Source organism: Eulemur rufifrons, chromosome 2, assembly GCF_041146395.1.
Source record: "Eulemur rufifrons isolate Redbay chromosome 2, OSU_ERuf_1, whole genome shotgun sequence".
Lineage (NCBI taxonomy): Eukaryota > Metazoa > Chordata > Mammalia > Primates > Lemuridae > Eulemur > Eulemur rufifrons.
In genome coordinates, this window is record NC_090984.1 from 6,625,294 (window position 1) to 6,639,429 (window position 14,136).

General features: G+C 59.0%; 1 protein-coding gene across 1 annotated transcript; it reads right to left on the bottom strand.

Annotated features, from left to right (window-relative positions):
- Window positions 1-2,597: 2,597 nt before the first annotated feature.
- Window positions 2,598-6,928, bottom strand: MEF2B (myocyte enhancer factor 2B). Its single transcript, XM_069494338.1, has 8 exons — window positions 6,875-6,928; window positions 6,123-6,326; window positions 4,483-4,617; window positions 3,826-3,973; window positions 3,523-3,656; window positions 3,341-3,434; window positions 3,116-3,227; window positions 2,598-2,823 (listed from the first exon to the last, which is right to left on the bottom strand). The coding sequence occupies exons 1-8, from the start codon at window positions 6,926-6,928 to the stop codon at window positions 2,598-2,600; spliced, it is 1,107 nt and encodes a 368-aa protein (XP_069350439.1).
- Window positions 6,929-14,136: the final 7,208 nt, after the last annotated feature.

Below are 14,136 nucleotides of genomic sequence, written 5' to 3' on the forward strand. Positions count from 1 at the left end.
TCATCAACCGTATGGGGACCTCCAGCCTTAGAAAGCAGCTCACATTTTAATAACCCCACACTGGGTGCTTAGCCTGTGGGCATTGACCTCAGGGACTTGCCCAGTTTCTTGTTTACCATGGAGGTGAGATGCAGAGGCTGGGAAGGAGTTCTCTCCCGCTGTGCCTCAGTTTCCCCAGGGCACTTCCAGAGTCCCCCATTGATCACTGGAGTGGGGACAGTGACTCACCTCTCCTGCGTGGGGGAGGCACCAGGTGGAGGGGATTTAAGAGCCGAATTCTGACACTCTACGGAGGCGCTGATCACCCCAATCCCAGCCTCCGTCCCTGCAGGTTTCCCCAGCGCAAGACGTGGCTCCTCCACGGCCCCCACCAGGTCAGGGCTTCCTGTCACCCATGGCACCCTCTTCCCGTCACCCCACCTTCAAGCCATCCTCCAAACACACCCACAGAGTAACCGCACCTGCAAACGCTGGCTCCCCAGCCCCAGCCCCCTGCTACAGCAGGTCAGGGAGGGGCTTCTGCACACTTTGATCATGTGGTGTCCCTCCCTTGGAAACTGAGGTCCCAAGGCGCCAGCCTCACTGGGAATAAGAGTGTCAAAGACTGGGAAGAACCCGCAGGACAAACCCCAGCTTGGGGCTGGCATGGGTATGTGCGTGGCATCCTATACTCTGCCTCCCCTTCCAAAACAGGTTCTATCATGTACATACATATTTTACCCTGTCCCCTATCCCTCAAAGGAGTTGGACCCATAGTCTTGCCATAGTCTTGGCCCTTTTTGTCCGCTGTCTAGGTCTGTGTGTGCTAATGGTGGAATGCAAGGTGTTGGATTTTACTGAAGAAGCTCTTCTGTGCGGCGCTGCGGTGACACAGGGGATAAAGGTCTTGACATTGTCAGGCAAGCTGCCCTGCCCTCCCTGGCTGAGCTGGGCTGGCCAATCAGCCTTGGATCTTGGCTGGCAGAGTGATGGGAGAAGGTGGATTTTTTTTTTTTTTTTTTTTTTTTTTATGAAGACAGGCCTCTCTGTTGCCCAGGCTGGAGTGCAGTGGTGTGATCACAGCTCACTGCAGCCTTGAACTCCTGGGCTCAAACAATCCTCCCGCCTCAGCCTCCTGAGTAGCTAGGACTACAGGTGTGTGCCACCATGTCCGGCTAATTGTTTAATTTTTTGTAGAGTTGGGGGTCTCGTTATGTTGTCCAGGCTGGTCTCAAGCGATCCTCCTGCCTTGGCCTCCAAAGTGCTGGTATTACAGGCGTGAGCCACCGCTCCTGGCCCGGAGGCAGATCTTATAAACTTTGATGCCAACCCTCATGTTTCCCACTTTTCTGTTCAAATATATGATCCCCAGCTTTTTACCTGCTGGGGACACTACAGAAGGCTTCCTGGAGGAGGGGACATGGAGATGGGCCTTGGAGGGTGGGAAGGAGTTTTAAAAGGAGGCTAGTTGAGGGAAGTGCTCCCGGAGGAAGGACCAACATCGTGGCATGTTGTAACTGCAAGTGTTTCTAGGGGACTTGAGGAGGGGGTGGACAGAGGCCAGGACACAACAGAGTGGGGGCAGGGGAGCCGAGGAGCTCAGCTTCCTCCTAAGGATGAGTGAGGGTCAGGGCAGGGCAGAAATCAGATCTTGAGTGTTATAAAAATCCCACTGAAAGCCAGAATGCACGTGCCTGTAGTCCCAGCTACTTGGGAGGCTGAGGCAACAGGATCGCTTGAGCCCAGGAGTTCAAGACCAGCCTGGGCAACATGGCGAGACTCTGTCTCAAACAAAACACATCCCACTGAGACCACCTCGGTGGGGTGGACGGACACTGCTGCACCTTGACTATTTTCTGGGAGCTCTCCTGGCTCCTGGACACCAAAGTGTGCCCTGACACAGGATAGGCCCAAGTTGGGGCAGCTTGTGACTCCAAAGTGAGTCGCTTCTCCCTTGTCCCTTGGATGGAATGAAATTGCTGGGTCAAGGGATTGAGGGATATGACCATTTAAAAGATTACCGAGCAGTGCCCTGAGTGCGAGCAAGCAGCCTGCCATTCAAGGCTTCCAGCCGTTTCTAGCATTGCCACGCAGCCTGGGGGCTTACCCCTGAGCCCACGATGGGACACCCCCAGGAGCAGCCCTGGCTAGTGACTGTGGGGAGCTGGAGGGTAAATAGCCCAGCCCCTCCCCCCTGGAGCGGAAGCACCCTCCGTCTCTGCTGTCCCCAGAGACCCCAGCTGCATCACCTGCTCCTCGGCGACCCCTGCAGGGCTCCCCCCCTGTCCCCTCCCCACCCCTCCCCCCAGCCTTTCTCCCGGATACACCGCGGGCTCCAGTGGGCACCGCAAACCAAGACAGGGCAAGAATGAGGCTGCTGGGGAGGGGGTGGGGAAACGGGGGGTCTCCGAGCAGCGACAGTGTCGTCCATGGACGTCACGCGTGTTTTATTGGTGGATACACACTCAGGCAGGAGGAAAGGAGACCCCCCACCCAGAGTGGATCCGAATCCAGCCGCCCCCGCCAAGCCCCCACCGCAGAGGCCCGGAGGGAGGCTGGGTCCCCACCTGCCTTCGCCCTGCTCGGCGACAGGATGTGCCGGTGCCACCCGGGGTCCGCTACCGGGGCCAGCCGTCGGCCAAGGGCAGCCGGCGCAGGGCGGGCCCGGGCCTCAGGGGCTCTGCCAGAGACCGGGCGAGGAGCAGGGGGTAGGGGAAGGCCTTGGGAAAGTCGCCGGGGCCCCCGGGGGCCGGCGAGAGGCGCTCGGACTTGACGCTGACTGCCGGGGTCGGCGGGGAGGCGCCGCGGGGAGGGGGGCCCTCCTCGCCCAGGCTACGGCCCCCGCTGCAGGGGAGAGAGAGACAGAAGGGGGGTCGTGAGTGCAGCGAGGAAGGGACGGAAGCCAGGGAGGGGGGACAGCGTGGGCAGAGGCTCGGCAGGAGGACCTTGGGAAAGGAGGGGGTGGCGGTCCCTCTTGGGGCCTCCAAAATAGCCACCCCCCCGCGCCAGGGTCCTTCGCTGCGGGGGGGGGGGGGGGGCTGTGCGCAGTACCAGGTATGGCCACCAGGGGTCAGCCGCGGCCGGGGCTTCGGGAGCACCTGCGGTCCTAAGCATGTGGGACAGTCCGGGCGCTTACCTGGGCGGGACGGAGATGGCGGGGGGCCCATCTCCCCTGGAGGACTGCCACGGGGCCAGCGGGGGGGACTGCAGCAAGCCAGGGGGCGGCGGAGGGTCTCCCAAGCCGTATTCTGGTGGGAGGGAAGGGTGGGCTCAGGCCCTGACCCACCCCACGCGCCAGTCTCCAGTTCTGGTGAGGGGGGCAGTATGGAGCACCTGGCGGGCAGGGCGGCTGGGGGCGTACCTGGGGGGCCTGCAGAGAGGAAGGGGAAGCTCCCCAGCGGGGTTCCCGGCGCCGCAGCGGAGCACGGGCTCTGCAGGCTCCCGTAGAGGCTTCTCTGTGGGGACAGAGGGTGAAGGGTCATTTGGGGCCCGCACCCAGGTGGCCCTGCCCCCATCAGCCCGCCACACCGTCCCCTCACTCACCGAGGAGTTCAGTCCCCCTCGGGCCCCAGCCAGGCCACCAGGCAGGTCTGGCCTCCGCCCATCTGCGGCCAGGTACAGGGGGGGCGGCGTCTTGCTGGTGAGGTGGTTTGGTGAGAAGAGAGGGTGTGCCAGGCCTGGGGAGGGGGGGACCCCCAGAGAAAGGGTACCGGGGCCATGTCAACCAATGAAGTCTGAGGTTTAGAGGTGACGCGTGCAACAAACACTGCCAGAGCCCAGATCCACCCAGATGACCCCCTGGGACCCCCACCACTGCCCCCCGCCAGGGCCTGTGCCCCATCTCACCTGGGGGTCCAGCTTTCGGGGCTGCTGGTCGGAAGGGAGATGGGCGGCTCTGGGCAGGCAGGGCCTCCCCAAGCCCACTGGGGTCACAGCCTGGGGGGGGCAATGCCCCGTACACCACGTCCGGGCTGGGCATAGCGGGGGTTGCTGGCTGTGGACCGAGAGGTGGGTGGGTGGGAGGACGGTGCCAATGGGGTGCCAAGTCCAAGGGAGAAAATCCTGATGAGTTCGAGGGCCAGCCTCTACCTGTCCTTCAGGAAGCCTTTGCTGCTCTTCCCTTGGGGTTCCCGATCTCCTCCTCCCTCTGGCCTAACCCCACAAGCTAGGGGAGCCTGTGTCTGGCTCTGTCTGTCCAAGACAGCTAGGTCCAGAGCTGAGGCCATTTGCTCAGCATAGAGTTGGCACTGAGGGGGCTGCCTGGGGTGTTTGATGAAAGAAAGAAGGAAGGAACTGTTTGCCTGTTGAACTCTTATTTATCCTTCAAAGCCCCAGCTACAATGCCCATTCTTCAAGGAAGCCTTGCCTGCCCACCCAGGCAGAGACCTGCCTCCAAATTCCAGGTTCCCTGCCTCTAGGTCCTTCTCTCAGTACCAGCCTCAACCACTTGGGCCTAGGAGGTGGGGGAGGGCCCCGTTCACAGTGGGGTAGGGGGTCACTTACATAGAGCCGGGGCCGGGGCAAGGCTGGGTCACCCCCTTCGCCTGCCAGCCTCCGCAGCTTCTCTCCCGGCCCCTCAGGCCCCTCGTCTGGCTCCAGCTCTGGCCCATCAAGGCCCACACCCCTCCGCTTCAGCGTCTGTCAGGACAAGAGACAACAGAGTGGACCCTTCCCCCCTACCCCAGGTACGGGACAGGGAGAGGCCTTCCCAGCCCAGCTCTGTGGCTGGGGTAGAATGCAAGCACAGCCTGCTCCGGCCAAACCTCATCAGCCAAAACCTTAGTGAGTTACCATCTAGCAATTTCCACCTGTGTGCAAGGAAGGGCAGGTCCTGCCCTGGGACCAGAGAGGCCAAGGACCCACCCAGGTCACACAGGAGGAGCTGAGGTCTACCCAGGCCTGTTGTCACTGTCCTAATGCTGCCCCTGGACATGACTCAGGGACCTCCATTCTGCCCCCATGTGCAGCCTCAGAGCCTGGTATGCAGTGGCCGCTTAATAAATGTCGGCGGATTTCCTGAGCTGCCTTCCCCTGGGACAACAGAACCACACATGCCTGGGCCCCCCCGTTTCCTTTGCCAACTTCTCCCCCAACTTCCAAGCATCGGGAGCTCCCAGGCCCGGTCCCAGCCCACTGGGTCCTTCCCATCCTGGGCGAGGACTCCCTCGTCTGCAGGGACAGTGGTCCTGCCCTCTCCAATGGCAGGTGTGGGGCCGGAGCCCGCTACTGCAAGGGCCACTCCAGTCTCTCCCAAGGATGCAGCCGCGCAGACAGAAACACGCCGGGGCCTCAGCAAGGTCCGCTCGCCTCGTGGGGCCTTTTATTGCCTGTCTCTGTTTCTCTCCGTGCTTGCCTCTGTCTGACCCCCTCTGTCTCGGTGTGTGTGTCTCTCTCAGTCTCTGTCTCCCTCTGTCTCTGTCTCTGTCTCTCTCTCCATTTATCATGGCAGAAATTTAAGAGCACACTCCCTGGGGACAGACACACATAGGTTCAAATTCTGCCCCCTCCACGTATGTACTCTGCGACCTTCAGAGGCACCGAGAAGTCCTCCGAGAACGGGTGAACAGCGTGAAATGAGGTGGCGCGCGAGGGGCATGCAGTCAGCCCTCGATGCACGGTGGTCAATGTGCTGTGTTTCTGCTGCCCCCAGAGGGGGCCAGCCATGACCCCAGGCTTGTGGGTTTGTTTGTTTTTTTTTTTTTTTTGTGACAGAGTCTCGCTTTGTTGCCCAGGCTAGGGTGCCGTGGCGTCAGCCTAGCTCACAGCAACCTCAAACTCCTGGGCTTAAGCGATCCTCCTGCCTCAGCCTCCCGAGCAGCTGGGACTACAGGCATGCGCCACCATGCCCGGCTAATTTTTTCTATATATATTTTAGTTGGCCAGATAATTTCTTTGTATTTTTAGTAGAGATGGGGTCTCGCTCTTGCTCAGGCTGGTCTCGAACTCCTGACCTCGAGCGATCCACCCGCCTCTGCCTCCCAGAGTGCTAGGATCACAGGCGTGAGCCACCGCGCCCGGCCCCCAGGCTTGTTTTTACCAGCACCAAAGCCAGACTACGATGCTCGGCTTTTGTGCAAACCAGGAGTCCCTGAGAGAGCAGCGTGAGCGGGGCTCCCTGGGGCTGGGGGGAGGGCCCAGGGTACCTCGAGGATGTCGGTGTTGGTGCGGCTCTCGTGGGGTTCGCTGTACTCTGTGTACTTGAGGAGCACGCGGTCCATGTCCGTGCTGGCATACTGGAACAGGCGGTTGGCGCTGTTGAAGATGATGAGGGCGATCTCACAGTCGCAGAGCACACTCAGCTCATAGGCCTTCTTCATCAGCCCAAACTTGCGCTTGGTGAATGTCACCTGGACCCAGGACCCACGGGGGCAGGAGAGAGGAGAATAGAAGGATTTGGGGTGGTGTGGGGGAGGTGGAGAGGCCTAATTGTTCCTCAAACGTGCCTCATGATCCCATGCCTTCACGTGTGCTGTTCTTTCTGGCTGCACTCTCCTTCTCACTGCACAACCTGGAAAACTCCTATTGGTGCTTCAAAACCCAACCCAAATGTCCCCTCCCCTTTGGGAAGTTTTCCTTGGCCTCCCAAGCAGAACCCACACACTCTCTTTGGGTTTCCGCAGTTCTGTGGCTCCCTCTGGGCCAGCCCTCTGTGTGGGGTGTGTCTGTGTTAAGTTTCATCTCCCCTGTGACTGGGCTTCCAGTCATCAGGAAGAATAAATGAATACATGATCATAACAATGAGCAAACCCTCCATCTCCGACACCTGACACCGCGTCAAGGCTCCTCACACGTCCTCATGCCCCTGCAGTGTCCCCAAATGGCCAGGCCGTTGCCTCCGCCGTGCCCCTGCCGGAAATGCCGTTTGTGCAGCCGCTATTCCACCCAGTGCGCTCACCTGCCGGTTCCTTTGGTCCAGAATGCGTGAGATCTGGATTTTCTTCCTCCCCATCTTTCGCAGGTTGGGCAGAGTGACCTTGGTCTGGGGGAGAAGGGGGAGAGGACTCCCGGGTGGGTGGCCAGTGGGGAGCGGGAGGTACCCCAGCCTCCCTCCTATCCTCTGCCTGCCCCTGCCAGGAGCAATTGCACACGAGGAGAAGGCTGAGCAAGGGTGGAAGAGCAGGACACAGACACCCCACAGTCTAAAACAACACGAGCTGGTAACCGTGGGACCTCAGGTGAACCTGACCTCCCTGGGCCTCAGTTTCCCCATCTGTGCAGCAGGGATGATAGTGGTGTGCACTGCCCAGTGTTGCTGGGAGATAAAATGGCTAAGCCACGTGAGGCACTCAGATGTGCCCGGCACACAGCAGGCGCCACACACATGCTGCTATTATGAATATTGGCAACAGCCTAAACATCCTCCACCGGCGGATGGGAGTCACATGCGATGCCGGCACCCGGCGGCACCCAGCGAACGTCAGTCACTGAATCGGTAACCTGAGCGCTGGCTGTGAACGTGACCTGACCGTGACCGTGACCGGCACAGGGCCCACGCATGCGCAGGTGCGTCTCACTCAATACCACGGCAGGCCCCGCAAGCAAGACGGAGGGCCGTGTTTACAAGGAGACACGGATTCAAACGTCGTGTTGAGATTGGAAAAAAAGACTAGAAGGAAATGCTCGTGGCAGTAGTCATTGCCAGGCGGGGGATCCTGAGTGAGTTCCCATGTTTTTGTAAATGGAGGTGAAATTCACATAACATAAAATTCACTTTTTTGTATTTTGGTTTTTAGAGACAGGTTCTCATTCTGTTGCCCAGGCTGGAGTGCAGTGGCCCAGTCGTAGCTCACAGCAGCCTCAAACTCCTGGGCTCAAGTGACCCTCCTGCCTCAGCCTCCCGAGTAGCTGGACTGCAAGTGCCACCATCACACCTAGATTCTTTAATTTTGTGTAGAGTTGGGGTCTCCCTATGCTACCCAGGCTGGTCTCAAGCGATCCTCCTGCCTCGGCCTCCAAAAGCTCTGGGATTACAGGCGTGAGCCACCGTGCCTGGCCTCAAAATTCACCACGTTAAACTGTACAATTCAGTGGCATTTAGTGCATTCACGATGCTATGCGACCACTACCACTATCTAGTTCCAGAACATTCTCATCCTCCCAAAAGGAGACCCCATCTTCATCAGCAGTCATTCCCCACTGCCCCTCCCCCGGCCCCTGGCAGTCACCGATCTGCTCCTGCCTCCGTGGACTGGCCTGTTCCGGACATTTCGTATCAGTGGAGTCCCACACTGTGTGACGTTTTCAGTCCTTTTCTTTTTCCTTTTTGATTATCTGAATTTTCTAACTTTCCCCCTTCAATGATTAGAAATTATTTCTGTTAAAATTTTTTTTTTGCTAGTCAGACATCTTGCAAGAATGTTAAAAAAAAATTTTTAACAGAGCTGCAGCAGCCACCCCACTGTGAGACAGCCACCCCCAGTTCCCTGCGACCCGAAGGGGACATTCCCCGTCTGTCAACTGTGCAACCACACTCCACGTCCCAGCCTCTGCCGTGTCACAGGTGATGGAGGCTTCAGGCGAGTGGCCTCCCCAGGGTCACACGGGCCTGTGCTCGTGTTGCAGCCTGGCCTCTGACCCTCACTTGGGGTGGCCCTCACCACGGGCGGCCTCTCCCTACGCCTCGGTTTGCTGTTCTGTGAACCAGACGCGTAGCAGACCCCCAGGGTGAGCATGACATGCCAAGCACCCGCCACAAGCCCTGGCAATGAGCTCCCAAGAAATTCAGGTCCTTCCCCAGGAGCGGTCACAGCTGCTGTGTCCCGGACCCCCAGCCCAAGCAGTCTAGGCGGGACCCTCCATCATCCCAGGGGCCCAGGGTGCAGAAGTGTGAGACACCTTGGCTGGCATATATGGCCTGCTGTGTGACCCCAGGCATACCCTCTGCCCTCTCTGGGCTGGGTCTCTGAGCCATCACAGCTACCCAGAACTCAGGCCGGCAGCCCTAGCCCCGCAGCTCCGGCTCGGCATGCTAAATTTAACCTCCCGGGCTAATTTTAATCCCTGGCCGGAATCGGGTAAGTTCCCACGGCTGGGATGGCCCCCCACCCCCGATGGGTCCCCAGGGGCTGGAGGGGCACACTGGCCCGGAGGTCCCTCCGGAAATGGCCCCCATGCCCGGGGTCCCACGAGAGCAGGGCCTGGGCCAAGGCTTGGACCTGAGTCTCTTGGGCCTAGAAGACCCGACTCTGGCCCCTTCTCAGTCTGTCCCCATTTTAGAGACAGACACTATGGCTAGGGCAGGGGTCACATGACAGGGGGATTGCCCGAGAGCCAGGAAGTCAGGGGGTCTCTCTGAACTGAGACCAGAGAGCTGAGACAGGACGTGAGTTCCAGGCAGGAGGAATAGCAGGTGCGAGGGCCCTGAGGAGGGGTGAGAAACAGCAACAGGAGGGAGCGAGGGGGGAGGGCAAGAGGCCACAGGGTCTGGGCCACTCTGGGCCTTCTGAGCTTGGGGACAGCTGTGGGTTTTGGTCTAAGAGTGATGAAAGACTGTGACAGGGTTTGACACAAGAAGCCATGGGGCTTCATTTATCCTTTTAAGACTCAGCTGTGGCTTCCACAGGGTGCAGAACTGTGGGGGACCAGGGTGGAGGTGGCAGGAGGCTGGACAGGAGGCCAGGGCTGCATCTGTCCGGGCAGAGGCTGAGGGTAGGGCCCTCTGTGCTAGGCCTGTGCCTTGCATTTTAAGTCACTGCTCTGCAGGGCCTTTCAGGGCCTCTAGAACACCAGGAGGTCCTCCATCAACTCTGGTGCCAGGCCTGAAAGGTGCTGATGAGCTCATGCAGGGATTTGACACTCCTGACCCCTGCTTACACACTCTCTGTGGCTCCCCACTGCCCTTATGAGAAAGTCACAAAACCCAGCTTGGCATTCAAGGCCACTGCCCGAATCAGCTCCTGCCTACCTCTACCTTTGATAAATATCTCTCCCTAGAAGTCACTTATTCTCCTTCTTTGCCTGGCCAACTCCTATTCACACATCAAAACCCAACTTGAAAAATCCATTCCTCCAGGAAGCCCTCTATGCCATTCCCCTGGACTCCCACAGTCCCCATTCTCCTTCTCCAGTTCTGATCACATGGGGTTAGGGGTATATATCCCCAGCTTTGTCTCCCCTAGACTAGAAGCCCCCCTGAACCAGGCCTAGGAGTGGTCAGGAAGATTTGGTGAGTGGAGCAGGTCAAGAGAGACACGACTGACCCCCTACCCCCAGCTTCCCTCAACAACTTCCTCTCAGACTCCCCAGCTGATACCCTGCCCAGAAATACACGGGCATGCAAATCCAGCCACTCAGCGGAGACCTGTCTGGGCCCAGGTGTGAAGGGCCAGCCAAGGTATGCGGAGGCGGAGGGCCTGGGGCGTGCATGTATATTTGTCCTCACATGCAAATCCCCGCCCTAAAGCCGCAGACAGACCCTGGCGGCCCATTCTCCAGATGTTGGTGTGATCGGAACTGCTGGGGGAGGTGGCGGCACATGCTGAATGTGCCGGGCACGAGGTGGGAGGCTGAGGTTTGGAGAAACCTCTTCCGCACACATAGAGCCTCGCTGCCTTTCTAGCCAGAAATCAGAGAGATGTGGCATCTGCCCAGCACAGAGGCAGAGAGAGGTAGACCCACTGGCCAGGGGATGGAACAGGGAAGAAAGGACAGGAGAAACCCAGGAGGACTTCCCAGGGGAGGACGAATGTAGTTGGGCCCAGATGCAGAGACTGGATGGGGCTTGAGCAGAGCGGCTGGGGGGCAGGCATTTGAAGCTGAGAGTCCCACCTCCCCAACCCTGTCTTTGTACCCTCATCCTTAGCATTTATTGGTATCAACCTGTGCCAACCACTGAGCTACGCTGACCTCAAAAGAAGTAGAAAGCCTAAGTAGACCAACAATGACTACAGAAGATTAGAGAAGTGACTCGGGATTTTTTTTTTTTTTTTAAGGACAGGGTCTTGCTCTGTCACCCATCTGGGCCTGTTGCCTTTTTAATGGGAGGTCCTGGACTGGATGTCGTGGCTCGTGCCTGTAATCCCAGGATTTTGGGAGGCTGAGGCCAGGAGTTTGAGACCAGCCTGGGCAACATAGCAAGACTCCCACCTCTACAAAAAATAAAAAAGTTAGCCAGGCATGGTGGTGCATGCCTGTAGTCCCAGCTACTCAGGAGGCTAAAGCAGGAGGATCACTTGAGCTATGATTGTGCCACTGCACTCCAGCCTAGGTGACAGAGTGAGACCCTGTCTTAAAAAAAAAAAAAAGCCCCCCACTATCATGGCTGCTGTGGTGATTGGGGTCTGTCCAGGTAGAAGTGAGGTGACAGGAAAAGGCTGGGGCAGGTGTCCAGGTGGGAGACCTGGAGTTTGAACCAGGATGGAGGTGGCAACTGGATCAGTGGCACATGGGCTGATCAGCTGGTGACCAAAGGGGCAGGATGAGCTGGTGGCACATGCCTGGGGTAGGGGAGGAGTGGGCCTGAGCACTGTGGGGGGTGAGAGTGACTGGGGGGACAAAGGAAGATCTCAGGAGTGCAGATGCATCATAAACTTTCTACGGCAGTCTCTGTGGTCACTAAGTCAATCAACAAACACCACTCCGAGGTCCTTTAAGCCATAGACAATCACCTTCCCAGCCTGGTGAGGTCTCTTGGCCCCCAGGTAATAGAAGGGGGGAATCCCACCCTCCCACCAGCCCTTTACCTACGGGAAGACTCAGTTTTCTCACCTGTAGATTAGGGTGAGAATCCGTCTCCCACCCGCTGGGGAGGAGGTAGGGAAGAGGGTCTGTCGATGGTCTTGCTTCCCAGAAGCCAAAAGGAAGAGGGACCTGGCCTTGGAAGTGGGGAGGCTGAGTCAGTGTGCCATCTTGCCAGACCACGGCGACACCCTCGGCCCCCACTTCCTCCCTCATCAAATGGGTCCCAGGACCCTAACCTCCAAGGCTTTGCAGCAGGGGGCCTGAGAGGAAAGATCAGGAAGGGTTCACGGTCCCTTTCTCGGCTTCTAGCGGGGCTTTAACAAAGGGGGCACGAGTTGCAGAGTCATTTTGCCAGACCCCTGAGCCCGCAGGGAGCCGCGGCCTGGCGGGGGAGCCAGGCGGGAAAGGAGAAGTGAGAGGCAGGTGGGTGGCGGGGGGAGGGGAGGGCCCGCGGGAGGCGGCTGAGCGGGGAGGGGGCGCCGCTCCGCGAATCAGGCCGGCGGCCCCGCCTCACGCAACCCAGGCTGCGGTTTCATCACCTGCTCCCCAAGTACCTCATTACGGGCGACAGGAAGAGCCCCTTGGAAAGCCAGGACCCTCCCTCCTCTCTCCTGGGGGCTCGCATGGCTCAGACCCCAGCTGCCCACGACCCTCCCTCCCCAGCGGGAGCCCGGAGCCGCCTCCTCCCCTGGGGAGCTGGCTCAGCCCCCAGCAGGCCCTGGAGCCCTACATGCTGGGAGAGGGTGGGCTCCAGCAATGACTCCCCTGCAGCCAAACCTCTCTCAGCCTCAGCAAAGGGGGACGGGCCGGGGCCGCCTCGCTGAGCTGGCGCTTTGCAGTCAGTGCTGTGTAGATTCAGGCAGCTGCCATGGTCACGGGGCCCTGACCCCTCCCAGAAGGCCTTGGGGTCACCTCTTCCTCCACCCTGGGATGGGGGGCCCAGTTCAGGGGTGCTGAGGGGCAGGGACATGTTGGTTTGGGGGTCATTCTGTCCTTGTATGGACATAACGGGAGGTAGGGACATTCCCCCCCACGGAGACCCCCAAGCTCATACAAATCCCCTCAAAATCCACACATGCCTTAAACACAGTGGATCCCCAAACACACAAGGATGCCTCATACAAAAGTCCCCAAAGCACACGCAGTCCGCAGTACACCAAACCCACACAACTCTCCAAAGGCAAACGCCCCCAAACATACAGATCTGTCTGCACATTGGGCCCCCGATACACCCAGCCCCCCCGGCACACACAGACCTCCCATCATGTGGGGTCCTCCAACAGCACGTAGATCCCCCAAATGTCATGCAGACCCCCCAACAACATGCAGACCCCCACCACATAGACATGCGCACATACCCCAAAGGCATGCAAACCCCTGGTTACATATAGACTCCCCAACAACATGCAGACCCCCCAAATTCGTGCTGGTTCCCCATTATACACAGGGTCCCCAGACACAGGGAGGGCCTCCGTCCCTGCAGTGGAATGCCCCCCACCTTCCTTCCTGAGGCAGGGTGGTTGGCACCCCTCAGGGGACAGATGCCAGCTAGGAGTTGGGGGCGGTGTCTGAGGGTGTGAGGAGTGTTTGAATCTGGGAATCCCAGAATGTTCCAGCTGGAGAAGGCCCCACGGGGAACCCTTTGTCCCCAGGTCCCTCTGGCACCCATGGGGACACTAAGGCCCAGGAGGAAACTGAGGCCTCAGTCACTGCCCCCAGACATCCCCCCTGGCCTGCTCCTGGGAGGGAAGGTGGCCGGTATAGAGGCAGGGCCTGGGATGGGGACTCACATGCTGCCCTGGGAGTCCACGGTGGCCACGCACTGAGAGGCCAGGGCTGGGGCTGTGGGGCCAGCTAGTCCAGGCTTTGAATCCTGACTCCGTCATTGCATGGTGCTTTCTGGGCTCAGTTTCCCCATTTGTACAATGGGCTCCAGCAAACTCTCCAGGTGCCCACCCACCTGTCCCCAACTCAGAAAGGTCTCCTCTACCGGCAAATGCTCAGCACCCCCCTTCTGCCCCTTTTTGGGCACCTGACTGGTGCACTGGACTGGCCCCAAACAGACCTGCCTCTGTCCATCCCTGTCTCTCTCCTGGGCCATGCGCTCCCCTAGAACACCCTTCTTGGCTGGCCCAGGTCTGCTGAGCTGCGACACCAGACACCCGTCCTACAAGGATCTGCAGAAACCCCTCTTTCTGGAGGGATTCCCAGGCAGAATTCAACTTTCTGCACTTAGCCCTACTGGAGATTTTTTGCATTTCTTTGTTGCTTTTTTTTTTTTTTTGAGACAGGGTCTTGCTCTGTCCCCGGGCTAGAGTGCAGTGGTGTTGTCATAGCTCACTGCAGCCTCCAACTCCTGGGCTCAAGCGATCCTCCTGCCTCAGCCTCCTGAGTAGCTGGGACTATAGGAGTGAGCCACCATGCCCGGCTAATTTTTCTGTTTATTTATTTAGTTAGTTATTTTTGTAGAGACGGGGT